This window comes from Colletotrichum acutatum (assembly GCF_030867785.1).
Source record: "Colletotrichum acutatum strain CBS 112980 chromosome Unknown BDZ83scaffold_121, whole genome shotgun sequence".
NCBI lineage: Eukaryota > Fungi > Ascomycota > Sordariomycetes > Glomerellales > Glomerellaceae > Colletotrichum > Colletotrichum acutatum.
The window spans coordinates 92467-106239 of NW_026849115.1; the positions used below are offsets into that span (position 1 = coordinate 92467).

The 13773-nt window shown below is 53.0% G+C and overlaps 4 protein-coding genes across 4 annotated transcripts; 1 reads left to right on the top strand and 3 right to left on the bottom strand.

Moving 5' to 3' along the window:
- Positions 1-322: 322 nt before the first annotated feature.
- On the bottom strand, positions 323-975 carry BDZ83DRAFT_587960 (uncharacterized protein; the record flags this gene model as incomplete). Its single annotated transcript, XM_060506088.1, has 2 exons — positions 323-583; positions 703-975. 2 exons carry the CDS (start codon positions 973-975, stop codon positions 323-325), a joined length of 534 nt encoding a protein of 177 aa, XP_060360341.1.
- A 2829-nt stretch (positions 976-3804) lies between these two features.
- Positions 3805-5855, bottom strand: BDZ83DRAFT_587993 (heme peroxidase; the record flags this gene model as incomplete). Its single annotated transcript, XM_060506090.1, has 3 exons — positions 3805-3870; positions 3929-4759; positions 4812-5855. The coding sequence occupies 3 exons, from the start codon at positions 5853-5855 to the stop codon at positions 3805-3807; spliced, it is 1941 nt and encodes a 646-aa protein (XP_060360342.1).
- Positions 5856-8584: 2729 nt separating this feature from the next.
- BDZ83DRAFT_55732 (uncharacterized protein) lies at positions 8585-10575 on the top strand. The gene has a single exon (XM_060503529.1). It carries the CDS (start codon positions 8723-8725, stop codon positions 10538-10540), a length of 1818 nt encoding a protein of 605 aa, XP_060360343.1. The 5' UTR covers positions 8585-8722; the 3' UTR covers positions 10541-10575.
- A 34-nt stretch (positions 10576-10609) lies between these two features.
- On the bottom strand, positions 10610-11530 carry BDZ83DRAFT_756254 (uncharacterized protein; the record flags this gene model as incomplete). Its single annotated transcript, XM_060514724.1, has 1 exon — positions 10610-11530. One exon carries the CDS (start codon positions 11528-11530, stop codon positions 10610-10612), a length of 921 nt encoding a protein of 306 aa, XP_060360344.1.
- Between the last annotated feature and the right edge of the window lie 2243 nt (positions 11531-13773).

The window sequence follows — 13773 nt, forward strand, 5'->3', positions numbered from 1 at the left end:
ACCTTTCCAGACTGAATCACGCATGCCGATGTGCTTTTTCTGCGAACCAGCTGGCTTGTCTTGAGCTTGGTCGCGACACACCGGCAAAGGCCAATACCCTATCGAGGCCTTCTTTTTCCTTCTTCTTCTTCAGTCCTCATCCCATCCTCTTTTTCGCTCAGGAGTTTTTCAGGATGTGGCGTAAGACATCGTCCCAGACTCTTAACCCCCCCCCCCCCGGGGCCCCCACTCGTTTGCTAGCATCGTGAGCTCGAAACCCTCCTTCCCCCCCCTGGTGCTTCGCGCTGCGGTCCTTTTCGTTGCTTCTTCTCGCCTTCGAACATCATTCAATGTCATCGCCGTCCTTAGCAGCAACGACCTCCCTCTCGACGCTTCGGCTGCGACTGCGTCCGCGACCGCGGTTCTGAGCTCTCGCGCCGCCGCGGATGTTGTTCTGGTTGTTGTTGCCGCCCTTGCCGCCGGGCGGGGGCCGGACAAAGGCAAAATCGACGTAGACGGTCTGTTCGAGGAGTTTCGCCTCGTGCGCGCCGTCGATTGCGGCGCGGGCTTCGGCGAGGGTTGCGTATTCGATGAGGGCGTAACCCTATGTTTTCACTTGTCAGCTTTCCAACGTTTTCCTCCGTAGGATTCTTCATCTCTGTGGGGTTGAAGAATTGTAGTCTAGAGAAGGTTGTTTTTCTTAAAGGTAGAGAGGGGGCGTACCTTGACGTAACCGCTTCTCCGGTCGAGGTTGAGGTGCAGGTTCTTGATCTCGCCGTACTCGCCAAACATGTCCTGGATGGACTCCTCGTCGGCCTCCTCGTGGACGTTTGTGACCATGATGATCCAGCCCTCGATGGAGCGGACGGCGGTCGCGCGGCCGTGGGTCTGCATCTCGGATTCGTTGCGTGCCGGGGCGGCGGCGCCGTCGCCGGCTCCTCCCTCGGCGGCGGAGGGGGAGGGGGGGTTGTCGATTTCCATTTCCACGTCGGCCATTTTGAAGGATGGCTGTGGGATCAGGGAGGGGCAAGCTGGTAGAGTCAGCCCTGCTGGGTGCAATTTCTGAAAGGGGTTTCGTTGTGAGCTTACGATTGGGTGATTTGGTGGAGGTTGGTGAGGAGGGGGAGCTGGTGTTGAGCTGTTGGCGAGGCTGAAAGATCGTGAGAGGGACAATGACAGACCGTAACCTGACTGCTCCCCAAGATGCGCGGCGGGACGGGCAAGGTGCGAAAAAAGTGGAGGGGACGTTGGGATGGAGATTTCTGAGTGGAGGTAGGTACGTAGCGAATTACGGGAGCTTGTGCACGGGCTCCCTGACGATCCTCGCGTGGCCGCGAATCTCATCATCCCCTGAGCACCGCGATGGCACAGTGGGTTGACGATGTTGATTGACCAACGAATTTTCACACAAGGAGGAGATACTTGGACATTTAGGTAGCAAAAGTGTTGGTGATTTGTATTGCAAAGAGTAAACAGTATAGTGTTTACGTGAGGATATCGAATGATTGAAGAGTCAAAAAGGGGGGGCGAGGTAGAAAGGAACGTCTCGCTGAAATGACATCTCTGGTTTCTGGGAACCAAAACTCCTGTAAACGCCCAACCCAAGTTTCCCATCGTCCACCTGCCCTCCCAGGGCGCATCATGGCCTTCAATGGGCAAGCGCTTGATCAAAAGGCATCAAAGTGGATGCGCCATTCCGAATGTGGAATGAGTAGAAAGTTTGACCGTTTGGTCTTGAACGAAGGAAAGAAAGAATTGAGGAAGATTCTGAAGATGTGGCACTTTCTCAGAAGCGCATACACATCATGAGGCAGTCCATGCAGCTCGAACAGCATTGAGCCTGTGAGGTGTTCAGGGCGCTCGTCAGCGGATTGTGATCGATAACGCTCAGATACGATGGTATATTCAGAAACTTACGCAAGACCAGCCCTCTTTCTGGGTGTCCTCCTCCTTGGGTTGCACCATGTTGGGATCCATGGTCTGTCTTTGTGGTTGATCGGCCGTCATTTTGAATGATTTTGTCTGGGTGATTTGGACGGTGTGACTTATTAGCAGCTTGCTTGCCCAACGTTGAGAATGCTCGATTCCCTAGGATGAAGGAGTGACTGGGAACTCAATCGGCAGAAGAAAAAAAAAAACAGGACACGAAAATTGCAGTGAAGAAGATTACTCCCGATTCGAAACGAAAGAGGGATAGGACGGTGTGTCTCCTCCTCAATTATATCTCAAACAAGCACATCGATCTCATTGCACCCATTTCTCTCTAGGTCTCATCTCCTTGGGGTGCCCAGGGAAAACCAGTGAGAGTAGGAGAGGGCTGTGCAGCATCCCCGCCAAGGATCTTCCCATCCATACAATTTTAAACCCGTCGACCCAGAATACGCGGGCGCTTTACCACTCTTCGTACACAATACACAAGCACCAGTGACAACCACTACATGCTCGCGTTGCAGGACAACTGCGCACCCGCCAGATTAAAAGAGGGGGGCCCCAAGTTTCGTCTTGGCGAAGTTGGCTCAAGGGGTGGAGGGTCGTGTCGTCGCGCGCGAAGAAAGCGGATACTTGCACTCGACTGCTACAAGAATCTCCAAAAGGGTTACATGGAAGTGACACGGCAAGGCAGCAAACCAGAGCGCCAAGTTGGTCAGATGAAAAACTGTATTCATGGGCCAATGCTGATCGGCGTCGGTACGGGTAGGCAATTGGCCCGTGATGCCCTGTTTTCCGTTCTTCATTGATCGAAAGTTTCTCTCGCTCAGAATCCTCTCTCCGAGCCGTGATGCCCGGGCGGCTGCAAATAAGAGGTTTGTGGGTGTGTCTATGAGCTATGTTGATGAAAAGGTAAAACTTGAAACAGCCCTTATCCCAGCTCGACTCGAGATGGCAGAAATCTGTTGCCTGTCGTGGCCATTCGGCGTTGTCCCTAAGTCTTGGTGTTCCCGGATTCCGAATCACCACCAAAATTGGCCGCACATATGATTAATCTCCCAAGCACTTTAAGGACGCGGCGGCATTGCGTACCCCTGAGCAGAGTTGCGTAGGCAGCAGGTTCGCGACTCCTCCCCCCCTTGTTTGCCATGCGGCACTTCTGATCCTTTTTGGTGGGGTTTGCTCGTAAGGACCTGGTACGGGATGCAACTAGCTATGAAGATGTACGAGGCTTAGCTGTGAAACAGGATGATTCTAGGGTCGGATCGAATATCCGTAGATGACTGCTACAAAAGCCTCGATAGGCCCGGCTCACCATTTTCTCACCGTTCGGTATGGCTGAACCTGAACCAAAGGTTGAGGCTGTGACAAGCGGAAGCTTGATACGAATCGGCCAGCAAACGTCTTTCAGCTGTTCATGGATTGACCTCAATTTGTCGGTTTATCAGTCCCAGTGATATTCCATCTATCTGACTTGACTCAAGCAAGCCATCATGACTGTCTTTGATACACTGGGATACTCTAATATAGTGCTCTCTGTGAGTAATAGTATATGCCTACTCATGCCACCTTGATACTCTTCTGCGTGTTGGTGCGCAACTCACCCTTATTCTGCAATCCGATGAGGCCTGATTTCTGACGTTCGTGTCTGCCAGGTTGGAAGGGATCAATTTTGCTATATTAATCAAGCCGTGTAAACCCTTATTCCAAACAAAATCACCAAGCCTACATGGCTTCGTTTCAACCCCAGTAATTCCGGGTACATACTGACATTTTCATCTTCTTCCACACTTTACCTTGTTCAACGCAAACCTTGAGTAGTAGTTACAGTCAAAATTGTGCCCAAGCCGCCAAACGAACACACGTCACAGTCTTGAAAAAGTAGGGGTGTATAGCTCAAGCATTAGTCTCCTTCCCCTTATACTCGGCAGTCCGACCGACCTTCTCCCACGGTGCAAACGCCTGCGGACTTTGTTAGCAGCTGCGTAAATAAGGAAAAGACAGGGCCAACAGGACATACGTTGTCAACGTTGCGCAACGGCGCAGCGAGCTCAGGGAAATGTCTGCACAACACGTCCTTCATCGTGTTCTTCTGCACCCAGTCCATACCCTCCCGCGTGTACACCTCGGGACACCACCCATCGCCGGCGAGGAACCGGTCAGACTTGATGCGGCGGCTCGCCATGAGGATGAAGACGCGGAAGGCCGTGTCGCTGAAACCGAAGCCCTCGGGTAGAGGCTCGCTGAGCGTGCCAGCTAGGAGATCAACGGCCTCGATGTCGCCGTTGTACACCTCCTCCAGATCCGCCGCCAACTTTGCGGCCTCAGGGCCGGGGCCGGTCAGTTCTTTGAAGCTACGGACAGTCGGCATATGGAAAAGGCGGCGGAAGGCGTTATACCTCGGCACACCGCGCTCACGATCACGGAGAATGTCGACGGTGCCCATATCGAGGTGTCTACCCTGAGGGAACTCTTTGTCTGCGGGGAGGTGCAGGTCACGGAGGAAGTTTGGCATATTCTTCGCGCGAATTGCACCGGGGTAGTTGACGCCAAAGGAGTAGAAGACGTCGGCAAAATTTAAGCCGAGGCCGTTGCTGTTAGAGTTCTTGTCGTCTAAAGGTGTGCGGGCCCTTTCGAAGGCGACTTCCTTCATCGGAAGGGTGTCGGCGTGTTGGCCGCTCTTGACTTTGAAGAAGGCAATATCGTCAGGGACGAGCGGATGCAGACGATATACGGAAACAAATTCCTCGGTCAGGGAGTATGGGGCGCCGTCTTGATCGGTTCCTGAGCCCGGGATACCTGAGATGACCTCGGACTTGTTGTCGAAAATACGACCGAAGACGTGCCATAACTGTCCGACCTCATCAGCGACTGCAACGTATAGACTTATACAAGAGGCTTACCTTGTCTCCAACCAACCCCCACCAGTTCGCCTCCATACCAATCTTCAGTGTCGGATGCTTCAATATAGCAGGCGTCCACTCGATGGTGTGAATCTTGGCCATGAGTGCACAGTTAATCAACCTTGCCGTGTCAAAAAGTTCATCACTCGTCCACGATGGGTTCGACAGCTTGAGATGGCCAGCGATAGCATTGTGCTCCAAAGCAAAGAGGGTGTGTAACATCTCAAGACCAACCCACCAATTATGATGGAAGCCGGTTTTGGGGATGCCGTTCTCGCGAGGAAGGAATTGTTCACCATTCACGCGGTCGACCGCAAGCTGCCCATCATGGCAGTTGGATCGCAGTTCCACGGTTTCAGCCTCAGTCGAACCATAGATCTGGGAGCCATCCCACCAGTGCGTGTTTTCATTCTTGTAGCCCGGCGATTCACCATCCAGCTTCGAGAGAGTACTGTCAACCTTGGTCTTAAAGATCTTCATCTTCTTGTCTGGCCAGGTGTCTCCCTTGGGCATCGGAACATCCCAAGTCTCCTCGCTCGAGGCATGCTGCGCCCAGTCGTGGACCTGGAACTGAATCCAAGCAGCGGCGAGGAGGTTGACGATCGTGGCGGGCTTGAAGCCACCTTCCGGTCTCGCGAGGATCTTTTCGGAGATAAGTCTCGGGTTCGGCGTGAACAGCTCCTCATGAGTGGGCATCTTGGCGTGCTCTCTGGGGATGTTGCGGCCGAAACGCATCCCGGAGCAGCCCATCTTGGGCGCCTGAAGGTCGTTATAGAGACCATCTGAGTTTCTGACGGCCATGAACTTGGTGTCAGACATGGGATATTGTGCCGGTGTACCTTGATCTTCAGGAGAGGGGTATGTGTCGTAGAGATTCTTCTTGCGGAGCTCGAATCGCAACGCCAGGACGTTGAAGGCGCCAATGATGGCCGGCAGTTTGTGCCATGCAATAAAGACGTTGACAACCTTCCAAAATTGAATGAACAAGAACTTGAAAAGGTCTTCCGCCGATTGGCGAACCTGGCTCTTAGTTGTAGGTTTCATGTTTGCTGTCAGTCGAGAGATTGTTGACTTCCGGACATGACAGGACCTTCATCGGATAGGTATCATGCCATTCTTATACAGCTATATTACCTTACATTGACGCCCGCCTGCGAGCCTCGAGCAGCAGTCACATGCCAGCCAAGACATAGAGGCTGTTCAAGGCAGTTTCTGCATTAAGCCAGCATCTCGAGCCTCGTGTAGCAGCATGTCATCCCGCCATCAGGCAGACGACGAATGGAATTTGTCTCAATCGTCAGCATCTGCCGCGAATAAGAAAGCATACGGACGCGCTGCCATTCAGCTTGCCGTTGAAGTGTATCCTCGAAACCGCCCCCAAGAACGGCGAAGTCCCAAACCTGTCATCCAATGTCTCGATTCAGAAGGTAGGATTTGAAGTGATAAGTGTGTACAACTCGATGCTGACTCCCACATTACGTCCGCCGTCCAATGAGCACTGCCGGGTACGATCTCCCTTCCCGGCCGCCTTGCGCAAGTGGCCGGCTGAGGTCAGCCAGCTGAAGCGCCTGCTGACATGTTTGTCTACACGACTGGATCTGGTTCGCACTTGACCGCGAACTTGTAGCTGTAGAAGCCTTTCTTGCTTGGAAAAGGGTGATGCCTGCTGCACCTTTATTGACACTTGCGGGATATCAAGCGGGGCTCAGAGTTTGGATGCAAAAGAGCAAGGTGCCTGCTGAATGTGAGGGTGTCGTCATCTTACGGGGCTTGACATAGGCTAAATTGATGACTCCACGGGAGGCTGATGTGCATAGAATGACTTCTGTAGTCGAGCCTCGGTGGAAGGGTGGCCTAAGAAATCAAGATGAGCAATGATGAGTCCCTCATTGGCATTACGGACTCTCCTTCGGCTCCAGGTGTTAGCGCACTCTGGGCTGTCCGTTGATGGGCATTGCCTTGCAAGGTGAAGTGAAGCGTCGATTAATTCACATGCATTTCTCACCTCTCATTTTCGAAGACTGTAGGTAGAGGGCCTGGTCAGAGACTGTGTCAATCGCGTCTCGAGTTGACGAAGTGTGGTATCTGAAAGGGAAAAGGAAACGACTGTCTTCGCGGGACGTTTACGCTGTCCTTGACGTTCCAATTTTTTTGCTCTCGACTCAGCACGGAAACAGATACGAGGCAGGTAGGTACAGCCAGGGCAACTTCCACATGTTAAAGGCTACGGGAAAGAGGCACCCCGTTCACCTCCGTCTCTTTAAAGGTAAGCAAGCACGGGCACAGATACGGCCTTCCCTTTCCAGCGAGCTACATATCCGCATGTCTCGCATAGGTACTTCAAGGAAGGTCTCGATGGGAAGCCCCTTCCTAAAAATGCGAGGCATGAGATCACCCAAAGGATGTGTGCGCTCAGCGAAGAACTCGTGTAGAGTCAGCCTGCTGAGGTACTGCCGCTCACTTGCGAAGCCATGCATTCAGCGCGCGTGCGTGGATCACTGCTCCGTCACCATCGCTAGACAATGTGGCAAGAGCCGCAGTGAACCTCATGGTCAAGTTAAATCATTAGGTAGGCCACTGCTTGCTAGGTACAGGCACCGGACTTTTAAGCGAGCATAGGTGAGGGAAAGCACTCGAGTAGGACTCTTCTTCATACCATCGCGCAAGGCGATGGATACAATGAAAAGTGTGGTTGAAAATCAAAAATTGCCACAGCGATGGCCCCGAAGGACAATCGAGAGAGGTCTACTCCGCGATGTGCAATGCAGGCATCCCTCTCTGCAGTCCGGATTTCTTGATCCCCAGACTGCCCATGAAGGTAAGTATGAAGAAGAAAAAACAGAAACCAGGCAAAGGTGGGAGATTGGGTGGGATTATATAGGTGTCTGGAAGGCAGCAAAGTGGGGCGACATTGGCCTCAATCACTCGGTGGATCCCGTCATTTAACAGCCAATGAAAATTGAGACCGCACTGCTATTTTTCCATTGGCCAGAATAGTACAGAGTACAGAGTACGTTCTTGAAGCTTCCTCTCACGTGACCCACTGAACGTTTCGAACCTGACAGGCAGCCGTTGGGGCTCGTTGATGTCTTACAGGAAAGAGCACTGCTTTCATGGCACCAGATAGATGGCTGGCTGCCACATGATTCATGTCGGATCGGCATCAACAGAGCACTTTATTGGCTGAACATGACACCTATGCCGTCTATGGTGAACGCTGATTGTCATTCAAGTGACTGCAGACATGGCATGATGCTAAAGCTTCAGCTCCCTTCTCAAGGTCGGAGGTACGGATCTTCCGCAACACAAGTGAATGGCCACAACCTGGGTGCAGAGGGACGTTGCAGGAACCTCGGGAATGATGGCAATCGCCTCCAAATTGTCAAGTTTCTCATTCCCTGTTACAGCAATCCAGCATCATCGCGAAGCACGGCCTGTAGGCAGCTGAAGTCTGTGGACCTCACCATAAGCTTGCGAGAGGTAATGCCGACCAGCCCGATGCTCGTAACCTTTACTTCACAAACTCAGGAGGTTGTAACTCTTCCCTTGGCATAGTTGGTGTGTTGATGAATCTCTTCTTGATGCATTAATCGGCTGCTGTGAATCGTGTATGAGGGCATGCCACAATGAGGAGAGGAAGAAACTCTTGGAGTGGAGTGTCCAAGAGTGCGCCTTCGTTGATCAGGTAGGTAGGTACATGAAAGAGTCGAATTTGAGTCTCAGGGTGTTGTTTGATCAGAAAGGTCTGACCACGGAACTTTTAGTACTCTCTTGGTACGATTGTTGGCAGTATCAGCGCTTCTTCATCTTACACGCTTGCTGAAGTCGACTGACTAATCAACATAATCAGGGAAACTCATTAGTATACTACCTTTTAAGATGTTCAACGCAATAACCAATTTCACAATCTCATGTCATCTACCGTACCCAATGTACCCACGGAAATGAGCAACTTTCACAACGCGAATAACGAATTGGAGTTGCTACGACCTGCTGTCAATGGCGAGATGCTACCCGAGCTGACCCCGCGTCCAGCGACTGACGAATCCCCAAACCAACCACTGCGGAAGATCGCCAGAAGCAAGCGACAGAAAACTTTCACAGGCTGTTGGACATGTCGCGAACGTCACGTCAAATGTGACGAACAGCGACCAGCGTGTCAGCGTTGTGTTACTGGCAAGTTTACATGTCAGGGATATGGTACACGACTGACTTGGCTCTCACCTACGGGACAAGGAACATCAACCAGCGGTGGCCGGCGTCGAGCGCGGACGAAGGTCAGCTCTTCATTGCAGAACCTTTCGCAATCGCCGTATCAAGATACATATACAGCTATTGATGCTCAAAGGACCGGTCCGCCTCTAGCATTCCGGGCTTGTGAGCAACGCCTTGGGATTGAAGAGGTCAGGCAAGCTGGTAGAATTTCTGCAAGGAAGGAGCTACCGTATCTGAACGTCCAATCATACGATCAAGGACTGGAAGTACTTCGGAATAGTAGATTGGATGTTGGGTGGAATTCTTTCGATGCCTCCAGTCACTCGGATCTACCCCTCATAGGTAATCCGGCATGGCCACTAGAAGCATCATTAGCTCCTGCTCGAGAAAGAGAACTCATCAACCACTGGGCGACGAACCTCGCACACAGAATGATACCCATTCGCAGCCCAGCGAACCCATTTCTGACGACTGTATCGCCCATGGCTCTCGAGGGAAGCCGCCTCGCCAAGACGAGATCAACGTCTACCGTCGCTCTGTTCCACGCCGTCTGCGCCATCTCCGCGGCCCACCAGGCGAACCTCAGAGGCACCGACTCCCATGCCGGCTACGCAGATCTGATGCTCCGGCATAAACAGCTGAGCTTCCACCATCTCATGCAAAACATTAAATGCAGAGACCACGACGAGCGGATGGCGAGCCTGGCCACTCTCTGCCTATGGATCCTCACCCACTTCATCACCGGCACTGCGGGCGCCTGGCGTGAGGTCATAAAGGTGACCCGGGACCTCCTCGACGATACGAGCATTGAAATCTGGAGGCAGTCGACTACCGCCGCCTTGACATACGAGTCCTGCGCTTCCACCTTTGCCACAGTACTTGCGCAGTATCTCGGACGACTAGACGCTCCCGTCCCGATGAAGACATATCTGCCAGATGTCGAGCTGTCCAAGAGCCAGATTATGCCGGTACGATCTCTCGAGCTGGTCTGTTCCTTCAACGCAAAACTTGTGCGGACCCCAGTCCTTGCAGAAGAGGACCTCGACCAGCTGGAGATCGAATTTGCCTTGTCTGCGCCCGAGCCCTCTGTAGACTACGACGCCAGCAATACGGAGTCGGCCATGGTGCACCACCACCGTTCACTATTCTACCACGCGTGCCTACTCTATTTCAAGGGCAACTCTGGGAGGCGAGGCCTCGAAGAGGACGTCCAAGATCTGGTTGCTAGGTGTCTCGACCACATGGAGCACCTCGAATCCCTGCAGAAAAACAGCAGCCCCAAAGCGTGGATCTACGCCACAGTGGCCTTCGAGGCCAGAACGCCGGAGCTGCGAGATAGGGCAAGATTACTATTCTCCAGACGAAAGTCACTTGGGATCGCTACCTGGGATACACTGCTTCTCGCTGTCGAAGAGGTCTGGAAACGCCGCGACTTGGATGCCGCTGATGTCTCACCGGAGCCTTGGACGCGCGTCCTTTCACAGATGCCAGATTTTGATGTGATCCTCTATTGAGACAGTTTTCCGTGAAGACTAATCATGCCTTCCTCTCCTGTTTCCAAGAAGCACCTAGCCTATTTACCCCTAAACGATAACATCAGGGTCCTTCTCAACCTCGGCCAGCAACTCCCTCGCGGTCCTAAACTTGACGCCAGGAAAGTACTTCTCGCGGTGAGCAGCAACCTTTTCGACAGGCAGATCCCCGGCGTGACTGGCCGAGAAAATACCGTATTCCGCAATAATCCGCTCCTCGCCATTCGGGTCCGGGTTGGCAACGATATCCTCAACGTACTCAGCCAGACTGCGATATCGCACACTAATCTGCGGATACTTCTCCCGAATCAACGGCACAATCTCATTCCAGGTCGCCTTCCCTCCCGAGATGTACGTATACCGCTCCCAGCTCGGCGCAAAGAGAAGCTTGCCCACCGCGCGAACCACGTCCCGAACGGCGGTCATATCCAGGGGCTCCTTGCCGGTCCCAGGAATCAGCATGCTCCCACCCGCAAGGTTGACGGGAATAGCGTCCCCGCCGTCGTAGAGGTAGCGATTACGGCGCGGCACGACATAGTCGATGAACCATCCGGTCGAAAGTAGCGTCCACTCCAGCCCCGTCTGCTGCTCTTCCAGCATCTTGCGGACGACCCCCTGCCGACGGGCGTAGAAGCCCGGCTGGTCGGGGAAATCCTCTAGGTTACCGCCGTACTCGGCGGGGATGAAGCGCTTGCACGTCTTGCTGGCTTTCGCCGCCTCGATGAGACGCGCGTGAACGTCGATAAAAGCCGAGGAGTAGTCCAGGATATTGGACACCAGGGCGACGGAGCCCTCGATGCCCTCTAGGATCGAGGAGACCGAGTAATCCGTCACAAACTGGCGGACGCCCTGGATGTTTTCGAGCTCGGGTTTGAGAGAGCGAGTTAGGATGACGAGGTCGATGCCCATTGCGGGGAGCTCTTCCGCGAAGTAGCGGGTTACGGCACCCGAACCTGCGATGGCGACACGCATTTTGGAAGGCGTGTATGGTTGAAGATGGGTACGGAGGAGGGTTGATACCGAGAGCAAGGAAATTGTATAGCTGCTATGAGTCTATTGATGCTCAAGATCTTTGGGCTTTTGAAGATGGTGGAAGCCACCCTTTTATACACGCTCTCTCTCGGTCTCCAAACAAGGCATCTTTATCGATCAGCATCAGGCGTTATCAACGAGGGTCTGATATCTTCAGGACTGACATAATCTTCCACGTTTATAAGCAGAATGATTGTCAAGCCACAGCCAAAGCATCAATGCAGACATCGAAGCCGACGATAGTGCCAACAGTCCGTGTTAGTCTGCAGATCACTTCCCGATTGGGCAGTTCACAGCGAGCTTTCTCTTGGCGTCAAAATCGCTGATTAAGCTGGTTCCGTCAGTCAACCCCAAGCATCTCAACTTCTCAAGAGACGCGGTGGTAAACTCCAAGGAAAGGGGGCGAGCGGTTCAATATCACATGCACAGTAGAGTCAGAGTATGATAATGGCACGGGGTATCCCTTCCGATTGTTCTCCGCCAACAAAACTGCTGTCCTCGAAGGCCTGGTATATATACAATGCGGACCAGAATGATGAAGCAGAGCAAAAAAAAAACAAAAACTTGTGACAATTTCCTTCTCCTGAGTGACTCGAACCAGAGTCATCCTCCCGTCCAACAACCTGATATCTGCAACATACAACCCAGAACGCCATACAAGGGCAACGCCTCGCTCATAGTGCAAGCGTCAAGCCATGCCATGATCCTAACCCTGAATGCCCTCCCAAGTGAGTTGGTCAGTGATGTCCCTGACACTCAATCCGGTAATACTGAAGACAGTCAAGTCGAGCTCTTCATCCGACATATCCTGTCCAACCTGTTTCTGTCCCTCGAGCACATCGTAGAGTGCGTAGATTTGGCCGTTCTTGACTTCTTGCGCGTTCATATTGGCGTCAATGTTTGTCTTGAGCTGCTTGCGCTTCGTCTCCGCAAGAGCAGGGTTGTGGTTATCGTATCGAGCCTGCATCTTGGCGTGATCCATCTTCATGTGCTCCAGCTCATCCTCGAGACCCTTGATGACCTTCGCCAAAGCATGTCCAGGAGGCTGAGAAGGACGCATTGTGAGGTCGTCCGCGGCACTGCCCAGCGTCTTATACTGATCCGAGGGAGCAACAGGCCTAGAGATCTTCACTCGCTTCTTTCCCTCTGCAATGTCGGCAGAAGTGATCGTTCCACGATGAGCCTTGATCCGAGTGCACACAATGCAGTTCTTACAGCTATGTCCGGCCAAGCTATCCAGGACACGTCGAGCGTCGGAGGTCAAAGCAGGACAGTTGCCCTTGACATCAGTAGTCGAGGTGTGGTCTAGCCCGCCCTGCGTGATCAGATCGACGGTAATGGACTTGTCCTTGGAAGGCTTTGCCGTGGACTTTGATGACTTCTGGCTCTGGCTAGTCAAGTTCCGGGTGGTGTTCGTTGTTTCTTGGTGGACAGTACGAGACTCCTTCTTGCTCTTCGTCTTCATGTCGATCACCATGGAGTGAGTCTGCGTCTGGGTGTGCTCGGGCGATTGCATGTTGCCCTCGTCATCGGCTTGGAACGGGTCGAGATCGGGGAGAGAAGCCCCCTTGAGAGACTTCTTGGGAGTGGATTGGGCAGAGATGCTCCTCTTGCTACCCTTGTTGGCAGTGTTGGAGGCCTTACTGCTCTTTTCCTTCGTGTTCTTGGATTTGGAACTCGCTGCCAACCGCTCAGGGAGAGAGAAGGACACCTTCTGCTGACTGGTCGAGTCCTGCGCACGGTGGGTGGAGTCTCGTCTCTTCGAACGACCCTCGGCTGCGACGGAACTCTGTTGACTCTGAACAGTGTTGTCGAGCTCATTAACACTGCGATCTGTCTGCTCAGTGGTGTCTTGAATCTCGGCAGCCTTCCTGCCTGGCGTCGCTTGCCTCCGGATCTTCTTCGGCTCAGGAGTGAAATCAAGAACCCTTGAGTTCTGTGTGCTGTCAATCGTAATGTCCGGCATAAAGAACGCCGAAGTCATGTTCTCCTCAGTTTCCTCGTCGTCAACTTCCTTATCCAGACGCACGGAAAAGTCATCCGTCTTTCCGAGAGGACGGCAGTGATCGAGCTGCTGCTTGAGGAACTCAATCTCCTCCTTCAATTGCATGTTTTCGTCGTGTAGGTCGTGAATGCTGCGCTCGAAACCCGAGTTTTCGCGGCGAAGGATCTTGTTCTCGTTG

Bases quoted from the DNA above. Each gene is read 5' to 3' on its own strand.
- BDZ83DRAFT_55732 (XM_060503529.1), top strand. From the start codon at position 8,723: ATGTCATCTACCGTACCCAATGTACCCACGGAAATGAGCAACTTTCAC.